The sequence below is a fragment of the Nicotiana tabacum genome, chromosome 6 (genome assembly GCF_000715075.1).
Source record: "Nicotiana tabacum cultivar K326 chromosome 6, ASM71507v2, whole genome shotgun sequence".
Lineage (NCBI taxonomy): Eukaryota > Viridiplantae > Streptophyta > Magnoliopsida > Solanales > Solanaceae > Nicotiana > Nicotiana tabacum.
The window spans coordinates 147,091,417-147,110,730 of record NC_134085.1 but is presented as its reverse complement, the minus strand read 5'-3'; the positions used below and the strand labels follow the sequence as shown (position 1 = coordinate 147,110,730).

The window sequence follows — 19,314 nt, the reverse complement described above, 5'->3', positions numbered from 1 at the left end:
AATGTTACGTCTCTATGCCTGCATGTCAAATATGAATGTCAAATGTAATGTATCATAGTGATAATCCCAGGTACTCACACTCTCAGAGTACTCTATTTGTCCATCTCCAATTCCCACTCATCACACACAATCACTCAATCCTGTACGGGTGCCTGGCACCAATGCCCCTCACCCAAGCACGTGTATATAAACCATTGTGCCTGCACTCACTGCTGGTATGTCAGACTCCGGAGGGCGGATTCTGCCCAAGTGCTAATATAAAGCCTATAAGGCATGCTGCAACGCGCAACCCGATCCATAATAACACTTACAAAATCCGGCTCTCTAGTCTAACTCAGTCATCAATCTCTCGAGTCTCACGGGTTCACAAGTCTCATACTACTCAACACAAATAAAGATAACATGATGTAACAGTGAATGACAACAGAGATTGAGATATATAATATGCAAATGAATAAACATGACTGAGTGAACAATTGCAGTTAAGCAAATAACTCAACAGTAGAAATAACCTCAATGGGTCCCAACAAAATAAGCACATAGCCTAACATGATTCCTAACATGAATCACAACTCAATTACTCTAACACGTAGGAATTATACGGATAAAACAAGACTAGATAACTACACAATACCGCAGAATCAACCGAGTCATAATTACCACGGTGCACGCCCACACGCCCATCACCTAGCATGTGCGTCACCCCAACACCAACCATAGAACACGTATTATAGAGATTCATACCCTCAGTACCAAGTTTAGACGTGTTACTTGCCTCAAAGTGCGCAACTCAATCCTCCAACAAACCTTTGCCTCACGAATCGACCTTAGAACGACTCAAATCTAGTCACAAACAACCTAATATAATCAATACAAGCTATAGGAATCAATCCCATACGATAAAGCTAAGTTCTTTAACCAAATTCAAAAGGTCAAACACAAAAACCAACCCCGGACCCACACCTCGGAACCCGATAAAATTCAAAATATCCGAACATCCATTCAATAACGAGTCCAACCATACCAAAATTATTTAATTACAATCACAAATCGACTCTCAAATCCCCAAATCTTACTCTACAATACCTAGTCCAAAATCCTCGCAAATTTCACTTAAAAACACATAATTTAGGTGGAAAAATTAATGGGTATTCAATATTAATGGACAAAAGTGACCAAAAGTTTCTTACCTCTTGAATTATGGTGAAATCCCTCTCAAAAATTGCCCCTAACCGATCTCCACAAGTCCAAAAATGAAGAAAAGACTCAAACCCTCGATTATATTAGTCTGCCCAGCGATTCTCGTTTCTGCGGGCTCACCAGCCGCATCTGCGTCTCCCATTTTGCTGAAATTCCTTTGCTTCTGCGAAATTTCATTAACCTTCTCGACCAGCCGCTTGTGCGGCCAAATCCTGCTTCTACGATCCAAGGTTCGCTCCTGCGGGACCGCACCTGCCAAGCGCTCTCCGTTTCTGCGACAATAGCTTCCCCATCCAAAATCTGCTTCTGCGACCACCTACCCACACGGAAACAACCTCGCACCTGCAGTCATCACCTAGTCTTGCCCAATTGTCGCATCTATGCCTTCCCGGCTACTTCTGCTGCTCCGCACTTGCAGTTAATTCCACGCAGGTGCGGTTACACCAGAACTGCACCCAACAGATTTTCCATAAGTCCAATTCAATCCGATTTCAACCCGAATCACACCCGAAGCCCCCCGGACCCCATCCAAACATACCAACACATCCTAATTAAATATAATACGAACTTAGTCGAAGCCTCAAATCACATCAAACAATATCAAAAACACGAATCGCACCCAAATTCAAGCCTATTGAAACTAATGAATTTCCAACTTCTACAATCGATACTGAAACCTATCAAACCAAATCCAATTAACCTCACATTTTGCACACAACAGACTATTCCAAATTTTGGAAAGAAAATTCGTGCCTTGTATCGACAAAGTCAACTCTGGGTTTAACTTCTCAACCTTCCAAACCTTCAACTTTCCAATTTTGGCCAATTCATGCCGAAATTACCTACGGGTCTCAAAATCAATATCCGGACATACTCCTAAGTCCATAATCACCACACGAAGCTATAAGAACCATCAAAACTCCATTCCAGAGCTGTTTACACATAAGTCAACATGGGTTGTGTGGTGTTGAAAATGTTAAAGGAATATATAACATAGATTTTTTAGCACCCTAATTAGTTGCTTACCTTTTAGCCTCCACCAGTACTAGAAATTCCCGTGATCCAAGGCATCTCTACAGAATGTTTGAACCAGTGTTATTTTTTAAAAAACCTCCCACGCCTTTGAACAACTATAATACAGAATTCTCAATAACGCGTCAATATAATTGAGGTCAGTACTCCTGCAGTTCATGTGGAGTATTAGTTTAGTAGTCATATCAAAATGTAACAACACTATCGAACCTAAATCTTTCTTTTTGCTTGAGGATTTGAAGTTTAAGATATTCTAAAGTCAGAGTATATGCATGTGAAATTTCTATTTGGTGGAGACTTGAAGTTGGAAGTTTATTTAAAGTCAGAAGATGTGCAAGTGGTTCATATTAGATGAATTGCTGCTGAGACCTCCAATTATATATATTCACTGCACATGTGATATCAGTAGCATTAAGAGCTAGGACTAATGAAATGTATTAGGTAAATGTTCGAGGCTATATAGTTATTACAAAGTCTACGGATATTAAATTTTCTGGAAGTCGATAAGGTAGATTATATTTTGCATTAATTGGTTTAGTATAAATATCAAGTGTATGGTTAAGTTATTTCCTATCTAATGATGGCATTTACATTCCCAACTTGACATGAGAGTCGAAGATGGTGATGGACGCAGAAATGGCTCTCAGTAACAAGCTTGACAATTTGTTATTCCACCACATGAAATCAATCCCAAAATTTTCTTTCATTATTATTGTTATTTTCAAACACCAAAAGTCAGTACTGCAAATAAATCAAATGAGAGAGAACTTTCGTGATCAAGTTGCAATGTTTGATTTATTTAACATGAACTTTCGTAGCATAAGATATTTGTCTTCATCGAGAAAATAATGTATGAACGGTTTACATGGGTTGCGGAAGCTACAGTTAAGTAAAACACATTCAATCAGTTCTTAATGTAAGTAATAAAGAAGAGAGAAATCAGAATTGAACGTAATAGCTATAGGAGTTATTACAGTATATATCTTGCAGAGGCGAAGCTGAAGCTTATGCATTCGGGATTTTAGTCCTATCAAATTACTAGGTTCTAAATAAATAATTAGTACATATTTAATAAGTTTTATTAAGATAAATATTAGGTTTGAAGCAAAGTTACCTTCCACATGTGGTGTTTGGAACCCCAAGGCAATCATTAAGTGGAATGTATCTTTTTTGTGTTAGTTGACCTAAGTCGCACCATTTTTGCTAGGGGTGGGGCTCGGCCTCTGAATCGTACGTGAGACGATTTTTTGCTTCATACAGCTCAGGCCGAAGATCGGAGGAAGTTTGGAAGAGATCTAGAGGAGGAAACCTAGCAGCTGCCGGTCGGGGCCGAACCCGTAATGTACATACTAGTTCCACCCTGGCCCTGATATCTTGTGATATTGGCGATCTCCTAATGTGGAGGTTAATAATTTGGTTATGTAATGGCTTAATTAGAATATGTCATGCAGATGCACCGAGTCACAGGCATCACAATAATAGAAGGCTCCCTAGTTACCTACATCACGCTACGAAGGTAGCAGAGGAGCTGTAAACAACAAAAGTAGTAAACCATCCTCCTAGCACTATAACAGTTAAGAATTGGTAAAAATGACAAACTTATTTTTCAACACCACGCAGCACACGCATTACTATTTTAAGAGGGATTGTTCGTAAATTGTTCTTCCTCCTTGCACTATAAATACCCTACATTAGTACCAGACAATTCAACCATCTCATCTTTGCAACTTTCTGTTTGCAGTTTTTGTACGAGTACATTCTGCCTTAGCTTCCTTGTAACATGGCTTCCAAAACAAGAGCCTCAGTTACCCTTTTCCTCTCATTGAATCTCCTTTTCTTTGTCATAGTCAGTGGAACTGATTGTGGCTCTTGTCATCATAATCCTCCTAGCACCGGTAATGGTGGTGGCAATGGCAGTAACACTGGTGGCTCGGGCAATGGTGGCGGCTCCGGCAACGGAGGTGGTTCGGGCAATGGCGGCGGAGGTGGCAATGGACAAGGCAGGTGCCCGAGAGATGCTCTGAAGTTGGGTGTATGTGCAAATTTAGTCGGTGGATTGGTGGGCGCGGTAATTGGGAGTCCTCCAACGATGCCATGCTGCAGTTTGATCGCGGGGCTGGCGGATTTAGAGGCGGCGGTTTGCTTGTGCACAGCCATAAGGGCAAATGTGCTGGGAATAAATCTCAATGTGCCACTCTCTCTTAGCCTTGTTCTCAACAACTGTGGAAGGAATCCTCCTACTGGCTTCACTTGCTAAGCCGAAGTACCCGATTAATTATATTAATCCTCATTCTGGTTTTGTTATGTCGGTCATTTTGGCGTTTGCATGAATTTTTTTTTATGATCACTTTGTCAATTGTGTTATGCTAACGGTTCTAGTTAATAAGCGAACTAGCAAAATTAAATAGCAGGGTCGTGAAGCACAGTTGATTTTATATGTGTACTTTGGAGGTTTATTAATATATGTACTACTATCATTTTCTGTTTCATAAGCATGTTTGTTGATTTTATTTAACTTGTCTATGGTCTTAAGATGGTTGGCCATGAGAACTATTTGTTTGCAATCCTCCTCGAGAAAATTAAAATGTGCAATTAGTTTTTGACAGTTATAGTTGAATTGTATAATTATTTCAATTTTAAAAAAAATATTTCCACCTTTAATTAAAAAAAATAATCTCGTGCCAGAAAATCTCTTGATAAATCTCTTGATAATCCACTTTATTCAATTGATTAAAACAACTTCATGTTATACGTCTTCTGACTTGATGGAAAAAGGACTATGCTTACAAAAGAATAGAGAAAAGTAAAGCGATCAAAAGGAAAAAATTGGTGCAGTCATGAGCTCTACCTCTTAAAACTAAAACTTTATTTGGTATCCCCGAATTTTTCATTGCAACTATAATTATGTGTTCAGAATTTAAACCAAATATCCTTTTACATGTATATTTTAACTCAAGTGCAAAAAATGATGTTCAATCCATTTATCTCATATTGCATCAGCCACCACTTACATAAATTGACATACTTTATGTCACACCCCTTTTTACCCCTCCAAGAGATAAGTGTAAAATATTATGGATTGTGGGTTAAAAAATTTTTCAATTAAAGTGACAAATTTGAAGTAGGGATTATTTTATTTACCGAGTCGCCACTTGGAATTGATTTCTACTGGTGTTCAAAGTCATCTTTTATTTGAATCTCTATTCAAAGGAAGGTTTGTCTCTATTTATTGGTCTGCGAAAATAAAGTCCGGGTAAGGAATTCTGTTGACCGGGGAGAAGGTGTAAGGCATTTCCTGAGTCCCGTGGTTCTAGCACGGTCTCTTTATTAACTACATTTGGCTTGAATTAAACTTGGATAAACTATGGTTTATTTGATTTTTATGCTTTTCTTATGTCCGTTTTTATTTATTTTAAAAAAAAATAAAGAAAAGATTTGAATAATAATCTACAACTGAACTAATGAGAGAAAATTATTGTTATGAGTACTAATTTAAAAGATGAGAGTAATGAGAGAAAATTATTAATTGACATTGCTTAAAACTAGTAAGATGTGGGCTTGTCTTGACATTGAATGAGGCAACCCACTATTGGGTTGATGGAGTCAGATGGGCTCATGTCCAAGACAAAATTCAAAAGCCCATATGCTTTTGGACTTTAAATCTGCAGATATGGTCTTTTAAAGCTATGTTACAGATTTGGCCATATCTTGCTATTTGCAATCCGTAGCCAACTATTTACAAAAATAAGTTTACAGATTGTCTTTCTAATCTACAACTTAACTACCTTACTAAATAAGTATTTTTTAAGAGATAAAAAAAGATTATTGGGACTCTAAAATATAATAATAATAATAATAATAATAATAATAATAATAATAATAATAATAATAATAATAATAATAACAACAAAGGGACAAACATGGCTACAAGGGTTCATATTTTAATATATATGCTCCTTTCAGACAACCAAATGCCAGTGGAATTATATCTAATGCTTTGCAAAAATAAAAATAATTAAAGATGTTTAACACAATTTAATTAACTAATATATCGTTATAACATTATCAAACATTCAAGAGCATATAAAAATGAATTACAATAGAAGGATAAAGCTACTAATATTTTCCAGCGTCATTATCTTTCATTCCAACTCGATTTTATGAGTTTACATGGTCCGAAAATTACCTGGACAGCAGAAAGAAGAACAAATACAGCAGAGTCAGCTCTTTCCAAAATCAACAGCAAAACAATTAAACGGGCAGCAACAACAGCGACAACCGGCAGATTCAAACCAAAGAAAATAAACTAGAAATACCCCAGCAAAACAGTACAATTATGTAACTCCAGAAAAATCTTTCAAGACTACTCTAATTTCCTTAAACAAGTTTTTCACTTAAGAATCAACTCACAAAAGCTGCTAAGGGATATTATAGCTACTGATTTTTTTTCTCTTTTTTGTGTGTCTAGAGCTCCCTCAGTAAGATGGAGTGTCCTCCTTTTATATCAAAACAATCAGCTATTTCAAAAAATTAAAAATCAATCTTTTTGACAGATTTTTCTACAAATCTGCTCTTAAATTCAAAATGACAGACTTTCTAGTTCAAATCTTGTCAAGTATTTCAAACAAAATCTGCTCTCCACTATTCAAAGACAGACTTTTATTCAAACACTGTCCAAAGGTCTACATTTTCTTACCAAACAATTTGACTTTTGAGTGTTGTACTCAAAGAGTCTTGAAGTAGTAAATAAACAATCAAACAAGTACCATATACTCTTAAGTATTTTTCACTACCTCACTTTTATCAACACAAAACTATTTTACTACTTCAACAAGTGCAAAAACAGAAAATTTGACATTTTAAACTTCAAAAACTAATGCTAAAATAATTAATAATAGACAAAAATAAGATCTGAAAAAATAAAAATAAAATAAGAAATCAGCCACGAAAAATAATAGGATTTTTACTAGTTTATAATTCAAGTGGCCGAAAAAATGGTGTTATGCCAAAAGAGGGTGTTCGGGGAGGTCGCCGGAATTTGGCCGGATTTTGATCGCCGGATTTTCATGGTAAAATTGGCATCAATAGCTAGGTCTTGAGGAGTTCTATCCATTGATGTAAGTATTGTGGGGTGGTAGTGGTTGGAGCTTCAAGAATTGGCAAAAAAGTGACGGAAAAGTTTTCTAGATCTAAGATTCAAGGAGTTTGAGAGATTTTTGAAGGATTTGGTTTGGAGATATGGAAGAAGGAAGTTGTGGAGATTACATGGTGTGAATTTGGAGGTGTTTGGAGGTGGTCCGCCGGCGGCAACGATTTTCGGCCGGCGGCGGTGAGCGGAGCTGGGGCGGCGTAGAGAGAGTGAAGAGAGAGAGAAGAGAGAAGAATGAGAAAAGAATTATGGGTGAAAATGAGGATAATTTTCAGATTTTTGAGGCTTTAAATATCTAAGCCAAGAGTGAATGAGATCCATTGGATCAAGATGGAATGAATGTGTATGATTTGATCTTGTTTCATTTAGTGAAACGACGTAGTTTTGAGGCAAAACTACGTAGTTTCAGACTCTTTCAATGGCAGCCCTTTATCTTGCACTCTTGGACACTTTTTCTTTCAAATTTGGCCAAATTTCTTCCTTAATCCTACTTATTAAACTAAGTTTACACAAATAAATTAATTAAATAACTTATTCTAATGATCAATTAACTAGATTAATTCAACAACTGAATAGCTAGTTAATTCTTAAAATGCACAAATGAAGAAAGAACTATTTTTTTTTAGTATTTATGATAGGAAATATGCAATTAAAATCACAAAAATTGAGAAAAATAATTAAAATAATAAAACACTAATAACTTTAGGAGGTGTTAAATAGTGCAAAAATTAGGTGTTCACAGCTGCCCCTTTTTGCTCGAGAACATGAAGAGTTTTCGTGCAAAGAAAAGTGAATGTCATAGCTAATTTTTGCTCACATGTCACTCCAATGGAAGCAATTTTTTTTTTTTGAAAAAAAGGTGACCGAACCAATTTTTTTTTTGAAAAAAAGGTGACCGAACCTTGCTTCTGAGGCTGCCTATATATCCTTTGCTATAAAGGAATCAAGTCAGTGTAGTTCTGGAAAAATTTGGTATTTGGGACTACCGGACACTAGAGTTAAGACTGTTTCTGCTGTTGCTGTCGCTGTTGCTATTGTTGTTACTCGCTTCTTACATCAAAAAAGAAAAAGAGAAGAGTACTATATATGTCTACAAACTAAGAGTACAAAATTCCTATCTATGCGTCTTCTGGAGTCAAATCTTGATTCTTGACCTGCTCGCTTGCGTTGACCTTAGATTGGATTTTGATACTCTTTGAAGAAACGATTATGACTCAATTTCAGTTGCTTGCTTTCCTGATCTGAAATTGAGAAGATGAATCTTGAGAAGCTAGGTTACTGACACATTGTCAAAATTAACTCCAACTATCCTATGATCGAAAGACTTCTTCCTTCTGATGAGAAACTGAAACTGCAAACTTTAATCTTCACTTGTGCTATACGGCCGAGCCTGCAAAACCATCAAAGACAAACAAAAACGAACAAAAAATTTTCTGCCCCAGTCTGACACTAGAAAAATTTTGTGAGTTATTAGAGAAATCTGTAAATTATCTAATTTATTGAAAAAGCAGACAGAAATAGTAGTATAAACTAGCTAAAAGAGATAAAATCTGGTAACGAATGATTGTGTAACCAGGGATCGGTATCCCGTACTACTGAAAGGAAATGTAACCAGGGGTCGGTACCATATCTTACTGGAAGTAAATAGAATCAGGTGTTAGCACCATGTATTATTGATAAAGTGTTGAATCCTTCTAGGTGAAAAAAGGTTCGATCTGAGAAACTATATTAAACAACCTGAGTGAAGATTACTTCTACCCGTAAAAATTATGAGCTGGATCCCCCTAGGCGAAACGGTTCTACCTAGGTTAAGCTACGTAAAACACCCTGAGCGAAGAGTACTTCTACTCGAAAACTATGAGTTGGATCCCCCTAGGCGAAACGGTTCTACCTGGGTTAAGCTACGTAAAACACCCTGAGCGAAGAGTACTTCTACCCGGAAATTATGAGTTGGATCCCCCTAGGCGAAACGGTTCTACCTGGGTTAAGCTACGTAAAACACCTTGAGCAAAGAGTACTTCTACCCGGAAACTATGAGCTAGATCCCCCTAGGCGAAAGGGTTCTACCTGGGTTAAGCTACGTAAAACACCCTGAGCGAAGAGTACTTCTACCCGGAATATGAGCTGGATCCCCCTAGGCGAAATGGTTCTACCTGGGTTAAGCTACGTAAAACACCCTGAGCGAAGAGTACTTCTACCCGGAAAGTATGAGCTGAATACCCCTAGGCGAAACAGTTCTACCTGGGTTAAGCTACGTAAAACACCTTGAGCGAAGAGTACTTCTACCCAGAAACTATGAGCTGGATCCCCCTAGGCGAAACGGTTCTACCTAAGTTAAGCTACGTAGAACAACCTGAGTAAAGAGTACTTCTACCCGGAAATATGAGCTGGATCCCCCTAGGCGAAAAAGTTCTACCTGGGTTAAGCTACATATAAACAACCTGAGCAAAGAGTACTTCTACCTAGAATTATAAGTTGGATCCCCCTAGGCGAAAAGGTTCTACCTGGTAAGCTAATGTAAAACAACCTGAGCGAAGAGTACTTCTACCCGGAAATATCAGATGGATCCCCCTAGGCGAAATGATTCTACCTGGGTTAAGCTACGTAAAACAACCTGAGTGAAGAGTACTTCTACCCGGAAATATGAGCTGGATCCCCCTAGGCGAAAATGTTCTACCTGGGTTAAGCTACGTAAAAACAACCTGAGCGAAGAGTACTTCTACCCAGAACTATGAGCTGGATCCCCCTAGGCGAAAAGGTTATACCTAGGTTAAGCTAATGTAAAACAACCTGAGCGAAGAGTACTTCTATCCGGAAATATGAGCTGGATCCCCCTAGACGAAAAGGTTCTACCTGGGTTAAGCTACGTAAAACAACCTGAGCGAAGAGTACTTCTACCCGGAACTATGAGTTGGATCCCCCTAGGCGAAAAAGTTCTACCTGAGTTAAGCTGCGTAAAAACAACCTGAGCGAAGAGTGCTTCTACCCGGAACAATGAGCTGGATCCCCTAGGCGAAAATGTTCTACCTGGGTTAAGGTTTGGTGACATTCGTTCTTTTAAAATAACCATTCTACATGTTGTGTCCCTGCTTCAAACAAAGAAATATTTGTGAGTTTTCAAAGTGGTGGTTGGTTTTGTGGCCTTGATTGTTTTGATCACTTGATCTCGGCCCTTTCAACTGAAACTGGTTGCTTCCTGAATACCGATTGTCTTTCTGACTCTGGAGAAACTCTAGCTTATCTAGACTTTGTCATGATGATTGGTTGGTGGAACTCAACCTTTTCAACTTTATCTTTCCTTCGTAGGCCTTTTCCTTCTGATTTCTCTTTTTTTATATTCTTTTCTTCGGAGCATTGGGGAACTTTCGGCTCCTCAAACTTTGCTGCAACGGCTAGTCGCGTGGGACTTAACCTTTTCCAATTTTATTTCGCCTTCGTTGGCCTTTCTTTTCTGGCTTCTTTCTCCCAACTTCAAATTCAGAGCATTTGGGATACCTTGGCTTTTTTCAACTCTTTGCCGAGACGGTTAGCCACGTGGGACTCAACCTTTTCAACTTTATTTGCCTTTATAGGCGCTCCATTTGATTTTCTCTTTCCAAGAGTTTGATTTCGAAACATCGGCCGCCATGGCTAGTCGGGGTCGACTTGATGCTCGTACGAGGCTGGGTGCCTTTCTGCACATTAGCTCGCACCAAATGAGAACCCTATAAATTAGTCTTGTCATCCTTTGTTTGTCTTAGATTCGGAACAGTGTTAGACCGAAAGGGATTCAAAGAAAACAAACAATGGAATAGAGAATGAGTTTAAAACAAGAAGTGTCCCTTTCGGGAAAAGGAAAGAAGGACTTATCGTGAGTACATGCGGACTTCAATGAACATGACATGCCTTTTGGACTGGATGCCTGATCTGTGTAAACCGTCCGACTCTCAGAAATTCATCACAACTTTTTCCTCAAAATCGAGAAACCTTGCCAGGACTCTGTCGGTGCCGATGGCTGTGAGGATCCTCTTTTCGATCAGGGGCGCCCTTTGCGGGTTTTCACGAGCTGACCTCTCTCATTTTTTTTCTCGTCTTATAGTGCTCGTTACGAGTTTTAACTAACAAGACTCTCTTATTTTTTATTTCTCTTCTTACCATCGCCTCATGGTACCCGTGTGGGTTTTCACCAATAAGACTCTCTCATTTTATTTCTCTCATTTTTATTACATCGGATCCAAGTAGTCGTATTCTCTGATCCTTGAACATTCTCACCGATTGATCGGAAGGACTTGAAAGGATTTGGGTAAAAATGATTTGGATCGAATTACAACTTTGGAACCATTCAGGCGGGATCATCGCCGGACCATTACAACATCTGTCCCAGTTTCACTTTTGGAGGAATTTGGATTTTTATTTTAGTGTGACTGAACCCAAGAGAGAGGTTGCCTATGTATCCTTTCGGAATCAAGTCGAACGTAGTTCAGGGAACTTTTTTTTTCTTTCGTTCTTCTGTTTTGTTTTGTTTGCTCTTTCTCTTTCCTTTCCTTTTCCTCTTTTTTTTCTTTTTCTTTGTCTTTTCTTCCTCTTTTTTTGTACATTTTTTTCTTTTTCTTCTTTTTTTTTTCATTTCATTTTTCAATAACACTTTCAGGTTCCAAAGAGGGGATTTCTAAGTGACGAACACGAAGCGTGGATTAATGAATGAGATGCGGAAGCAGGTGTCACACCTCTTTTTTACCTACACCCGCAAGGGCATAAGGGGGATCCAATATAGTACCTTTTGACTGCATTTGCATTGACAGTTATTTCAGGGACATTTCCTTCGATGTGTCCCAAGTGCAACGCACTCTTTTGGCAGTACTCTTGTTGCAATGTACAAACCTTTCCAATCCGGGAACCAATTTTCCTTCAGTTGTTCCAACTCTTTGTTTTATTTCCTTAAACTTTATCTTCATTTCGATCTAATCCTTGATTCATTATTTCGAGGCCTGACAGCTTTCAGGATCTGGGCATGGAGTCCGCAAGCATGTCATGTTATTGAAATATGCATTTAACAGAACTAAAAAGAGAATAAGAAAATGACAAAATTAAGAAAAGAGACAATCCTAGACAATGAAATATTGATTTCATTTGATTTTTTGATTTTTTTGGTTTTTTTTATAGAAGGGTTTACAACGGAAAATAAGACAATAAAGTAAAATACCCGGATTACACCCTGAGATAATTCGGACGAAGAAAGGATAGCAAGACTGGCTACTAAGACTCCCGTCTGATAGGGAACTTTCATACTTGGCGGCCATTTTTTAGCTTTTCTTCTGTCTCGGCAATGGCTACAATGGCCTTCAGTGTCAGATCAAATTCCTCAGTTTCACAAATCATTCCGACCATTGGCCTGATGTTGTGGGCAGACAATAGATTGTTCATCACATCAGGAGCTTCTTCATCCCGAAAAATGATTCTTTCAGCTTCAATCAAATCTTCAACTGCCCTTTTGAGGGTCCAACAGTCCTTTGTACTGTGTCCCACTGCTCCAGAGTGGTATTCATACCTAGCGTCAGCTCGGTGCGAGGGGATTAGGGCTTCAGCCATTTCGGGGCCACTAGCTGCAATAGATCTAGCCTGATTAGCTTTTGGAACAAGCTTGAATACGATTCACCAATAGGAGTGAACTGATTCTTTCTGAAAGGCTCTCTTGGGAGAGGATTGTATCGGAGATCATTTGGTTGGGGATTATATGGAGCTGGGTAAGGATGTGCATTTCTGGGAGATGGAGCTCAGTTTTGTGTATAATGTTGTGGCCGCGTGCAAGGTTACGCGTTCATCACTGCATACCAACAAAACCAACCACTTGAACAGAACCTGACTAATTTGCTCACACCACAACCTGGTTGGTTTTGAGACATTTAACACATAGGAAATCGCACGTTGGGGATGCAATGCACCTAATAGTTAAACATTTCTACCATGTGTTTGAACGGTTGCATGTTTCATCCTGGCCTTAACTAACCCTTTAAGTATGTACTTCTTTTATTTCTACCTCTATTTAATCACTCTTGATTTTTTTCGTCTCTGTCGCTTTTTATTTTTTTGGCATTCTCCTTTTTTTTTGTCACTCTTTTATTTTTTGTCACTCTTTTTTTTTCTTTTCTTTCTTTTTTTTTTAGTTTATTTTTGCCTCAGTTAATTCTATGGTTATGATCGAATCCGATGGGGATTGCCTACGTATCATGACGCCGCATGAATCAGAACATTACGTAGTTCAGAAAAAATCAGGAATAAAGTACACAAACTAACTCTCGTTTTTTACTCATATACAAATAACTCCACGAAAGCTCCTAACAAGGAAAATAATTTTGGATTTGTTTTTTGTAGAAAGAAAAAATTCAAAAGAAGAAAGATATTTTTTTTAGATTTCAATTTTTTTATTGAATTGTTAAAAGTGAGACTTCTAAAGAAGAGCGATTTTTTTTTCATTTTGTTTTTTGGAATTGTTGAAAGAAAGAATTAAAAAAAAAGTTTTTTTTTTTCATTTTTAAAGTTTCTTTTTTTTTTGGAATTTTTTGAAATAAAAACTTCTAAAGAAGAAATAAAATATTTCTGAATTTCGAATATTTTTGTTTTTTCAATTTTTGAAAGAAAAACTTCTGAAGCAGAAAAAAAAATTTGGAATTCAACAAAAAAAAATTGGAATTTTTGATTTTTTCTTTTTCATTTATTTATTTGTGATTTTTGAAGAAAAAAAAATCTGATTTTGATGTTTTTTTGTGGAAGAAAGACTTATAAAAGAAAAAAGAAGAAAATATTTTTGATTTTTTTTTTTGATTTTTCAAAAATTGGGGTCTCTAAGAAATTATTTTCTAAAGAAGGAAGTAAAGGGAAACATATTTGATTTTTTTTTTTGAAAATTGGGGGCCAACCCTGACGAAGGTTTCCTACGTACCCCACTAAAATTGTGAGAATCGGACCTGCATAGTTCAAACCAAGACTAGACCATTTTTATATTATTTTTATTTGGTAAAAACGAATTACCTGTACAAAACTGGGGAATGACTTTTCTTTTTCTTTTTTCGCTCAACTAATTTTCTAAAGCCGGTCAACAAATGCAAGCAAGCCTTCCAAATGATGCAACAAGTAGCACATAAGTGAACATGATGGTCTCAAAAAGGATACCTATCTTATACGGACTCGGCCCCTGTGCCGAGCTTCGCTAAGTCAAGTGCATATGATGCAACAAAACGATCCTACTAAGGATAACCAGTCATGTGGCTTGTTCTTCTATATTTTAAAAGTCCTAGGGGATGAGGCGTATCTAGACTGACCATAAAACGAGCGAACAACTCGAGTTGTGAAGGGGTAGCGTACCAGGAGCAATACTTCTTCGGCTTAACTACTGGACCCTCCCCGTTCTTAAATATGGGTGACTAATAATCCTTCACCGGGATCCCAGGCCCACCGGCTTTATCTCAACAAAGAATAGGGCGCGTATCCGCGATTCCCGAGGTTGTATTCAGAAGACTCAAAGGGGGTGCGCAACAAGACAATTCATAAAACAGTTCAACAATATCAAAGCGGTAAAGAGCAAGCAAGTAGCACATTATGCCCAAATAGATCACAGTTATATACAAAAAATTAATAAAGCCAAATAAAGTCAATGTACAAGCTCGAATTCTGGTTGTCCCCAGCAGAGTCGCCAGAGCTGTCACACCTCTTTTTACCCCTTTAAGAGATAAGTGTAAAATATTATGGATTGTGGGTTAAAGAGCTTTACCAATTAAAGTGACAAATTTGAAGTAGGGATTATTTTATTTACAGAGTCGCCACTTGGAATTGATTTCTACTGGTGTTCCAAATCACCTTTTGTTTGAATCCCTATTCAAAGGAAGGTTTGACTCTATTATTATTGGTCTGCGAAAATAATGTCCGGGTAAGGAATTCTGTTGACCAGGGAGAAAGTGTAAGGCATTCCCTGAGTCCCGTGGTTCTAGCACGGTCGCTTTATTAACTACATTTGGCTTGAATTAAACTTGGATAAACTGTGGTTTATTTGATTTTTATGCTTTTCTTATGTCCGTTTTTATTTATTTAAAAAAAATAAAGAAAATATTTGAATAATAATCTACAACTGAACTAATGAGAGAAAATTATTGTTATGAGTACTACTTTAAAAGATGAGAGTAATGAGAGAAAATTATCAATTGACATTGCTTAAAACTAGTAAGATGTGGGCTTGTCTTGACATTGAATGAGGCAACCCACTATTGGGTTGATGGAGTCAAATGGGCTCATGTCCAAGACAAAATCCAAAAGCCCATATGCTTTTGGACTTTAAATCTTCAGATATGGCCTTTTAAAGCTATGTTACAGATTTGGCCATATCTTGCTATTTGCAATCCGTAGTCAAATATTTACAAAAATAAGTTTACAGATTGTCTTTCTAATCTACAACTTAACTACCTTACTAAATAAGTATTTTTTAAGAGATAAAAAAAAGATTATTGGGACTCTAAAATATAATAATAATAATAATAATAATAATAATAATAATAATAATAATAATAATAATAATAATAATAATAATAATAATAATAATAATAATAATAATAATAAAAACTTAGCTTGGTGACAACAAAGGGACAAACATGGCTACAAGGGTTCAAATTTTAATATATATGCTCATTTCAGACAACCAAATGTAAGTGGAATTATATCTAATGCTTTGCAAAAATAAAAATAATTAAAGATGTTTAACACAATTTAATTAACTAACATATCGTTATAACATTATCAAACATTCAAGAGCATATAAAAATGAATTACAATAGAAGGATAAAGCTACTAATATTTTCCAGCGTCATTATCTTTCATTCCAACTCGATTTTATGAGTTTACATGGTCCGAAAATTACCTGGACAACAGAAAGAAGAACAAATACAGCAGAGTCAGCTCTTTCCAAAATCAACAGCAAAACAATTAAACGGGCAGCAACAACAGCAAAAGACAGCGACAACCGGCAGATTCAAACCTAAGAAAATAAACTAGAAATACTCCAGCAAAGCAGTACAATTATGTAACTCCAGAAAAATCTTTCAACACTACTCTATTTTCCTTAAACAAGTTTTTCACTTAAGAATCAACTCACAAAAGCTGCTAAGGGATATTATAGCTACTGATTTTTTCTCTTTTTTGTGTGTCTAGAGCTCCCTCAGTAAGATGGAGTGTCCTCCTTTTATATCAAAACAATCAGCTATTTCAAAAAAATTAAAAATCAATCTTTTTGACAGATTTTTCTATAAAATCTGCTCTTAAATTCAAAATGCCAGACTTTCTGGTTCAAATCTTGTCAAGTATTTCAAACAAAATCTACTCTCCACTATTCAAAGACAGACTTTTATTCAAACACTGTCCAAAGGTCTACATTTTCTTACCAAACAATTTGACATTTGAGTGTTGTACTCAAAGAGTCTTAAAGTAGTAAATAAACAATCAAACAAGTACCATATACTCTTAAGTATTTTTCACTACCTCACTTTTATCAACACAAAACTATTTTACTACTTCAACAAGTGCAAAAACAGAAAATTTGACATTTCAAACTTCAAAAACTAATGCTAAAATAATTAATAATAGACAAAAATAAGATCTGAAAAAATAAAAATAAAATAAAAAATCAGCCACGAAAAATAATAGGATTTTTACCATTTTATAATTCAAGTGGCCGAAAAAATGGTGGTATGCCAAAAGAGGGTGTTCGGGGAGGTCGTCGGAATTTGGCCGGATTTTGATCGCCGGATTTTCATGGTGAAATTGGCATGAATAGCTAGGTCTTGAGGAGCTTTATCCATTGATGTAAGTATTGTGGGGTGGTAGTGGTTGGAGCTTCAAGAATTTGGGCAAAAAAGTGACGGGAAAGTTTCCTAGATCTAAGATTCAAGGAGTTTGAGAGATTTTTGAAGGATTTGGTTTGGAGATATGGAAGAAGGAAGTTGTGGAGATTACGTGGTGTGAATTTGGAGGTGTTTGGAGGTGGTCCGCCGGCGGCGGTGGGCGGAGCTGGGGCGGCGTAGAGAGAGTGAAGAGAGAGAGAAGAGAGAAGAAGGAGAAAAGAATTATGTGTGAAAATGAGGACAATTTTCAGATTTTTGAGGCTTTAAATACTTAAGCCAAGAGTGAATGAGATCCATTGGATCAAGATGGAATGGATGGGTATGATTTGATCTTGTTTCATTTAGTGAAACGACGTAGTTTTGAGGCAAAACTACGTAGTTTCAAACCCTTTCAATGTCAGCCCTTTATCTTGCACTCTTGGACACTTTTTTCTTTCAAATTTGGCCAAATTTCTTCCTTAATCCTACTTATTAAACTAATTTTACACAAATAAATTAATTAAATAACTTATTCTAATGATCAATTAACTAAATTAATTCACCAACTGAACAACTAGTTAATTCTTAAAATGCACAAATAAAGAAAGAACTATTTTTTTAGTATTTTATGATAGGAAATATGCAATTAAAATCACAAAAATTGAAAAAAATAATTAAAATAACAAAACACTAATAACTTTAGGAGGTGTTAAATAGTGCAAAAATTAGGTGTTCACACTTTGAAAGCATATTTAAGACAACAAGTTTTTAAAAGATTTTATTACTTAAACTTAAAGTCTGTACCCAATTAAACATTGTCCTATAAAATGAAAAGGTAAGAGTATAATTATTTGGAAAATTAAAAAAAAAATCTGCTAACAAACTCGAGGACTGCCTTTTAATGCCGTCATTCACTATATATGATTGCAAAAATTACGTATACTACCACATAGATAACGACAGTGGCGGCTCGATGGAGTATAGAGCCTAAAGCTGAATTGTTATTAAAGGCCTTTGGAGGCAATTATATTAATTATATTTTACAACCAACTCCTTTTAATATTTTTTTCCTAATTGATAATATAGCTGATTTATTTAATCATTCTTGAGATATTGTTTATCTTAGATAAAGTTTTATTTATTTTACTTTCGAAAAACATCTTTCCGTCGGGGAAAATGTCTTTATTTTTCAATGAGAAATATTATATAGGTATGTAAAAGAAGAATTAAATCTTTTATTTCATTGAGTATAGCTATTAGAGTACTATCTTTTACATGGATAGTTTTTCGTAGTACTTTTGTTATAAAATAAATCCAAAAATCAATATGGAGCTAATTAGCTCAAGGTATGTACAGAAGCTATTGTAAAGTGAAAGTTAATCCAAATTGAAGAGAATAAGAAGACTAAAAGAGGAAGTCATTTAAGTGTATGACATTTATTTGTTATAGCTCAACTAAATTCGCCCCGAAAAATAGCATAATGTGTGGACTATGCCATAATGATTATTCATATAGCAAATGGTTGATCAAAGGATTTTCTAATTTATTATAAAGAATTATAAGAGCAATTATTTAAGATATACTTGTTATATATGTAATAATACTTGAGCCTATATTTTTTGGGACCTAAATCCTTGGCTTTAGTTGCCTTGGGGTTGAGCCGTCCCTGGCTCACGAAGAAATCTTTATTCACTAACACATACAACTTGGAGTTGTTTTAATCAATCGAATAAAGTAGCTAGCAGGAGGTGACTGTTATTGAAAGTTGAAACTTTTGCGAATTTTCCGTTAAAGTCACTTGACAAATTCAGATAGCCTACTTTGAACATCCACCATTTTTTTTGACTTTCCGAATTTCTCAATTGATACAATGAAAATTGCACTTCTTTAGAAGAACTGCATATAAATAATCGAAAAGATGATATTTAAGGAAGTGGAGTAATTAATTTTTTTTCAAAATATTACTACTGCACACTTTAATTATCATTGGGGATTTAGAGACATTTATTTTTCTAATAGCTAGTCTTGAGCGTTCTAAGTTATCTAGAGAAATTTCTCTTCGCCATTTTCTTTGTTATATTATATTTAATT

The 19,314-nt window shown here is 36.1% G+C and overlaps 1 protein-coding gene and 1 long non-coding RNA gene across 2 annotated transcripts; one reads left to right on the top strand and one right to left on the bottom strand.

The window, feature by feature from the left end:
• Nucleotides 1–3,846: 3,846 nt before the first annotated feature.
• On the top strand, nucleotides 3,847–4,747 carry LOC107800979 (14 kDa proline-rich protein DC2.15). The gene has a single exon (XM_016624246.2). It carries the CDS (start codon nucleotides 4,013–4,015, stop codon nucleotides 4,487–4,489), a length of 477 nt encoding a protein of 158 aa, XP_016479732.1. The 5' UTR covers nucleotides 3,847–4,012; the 3' UTR covers nucleotides 4,490–4,747.
• An 11,257-nt stretch (nucleotides 4,748–16,004) lies between these two features.
• On the bottom strand, nucleotides 16,005–17,488 carry LOC142181503 (uncharacterized). Its single transcript, XR_012710163.1, has 2 exons — nucleotides 17,057–17,488; nucleotides 16,005–16,265 (listed from the first exon to the last, which is right to left on the bottom strand). It is a non-coding gene; the product is annotated as an uncharacterized LOC142181503 (long non-coding RNA).
• Between the last annotated feature and the right edge of the window lie 1,826 nt (nucleotides 17,489–19,314).

What these genes read in the sequence shown, in the direction of transcription:
- LOC107800979 (XM_016624246.2), top strand. Translation starts at nt 4,013, where the DNA reads ATGGCTTCCAAAACAAGAGCCTCAGTTACCCTTTTCCTCTCATTGAAT.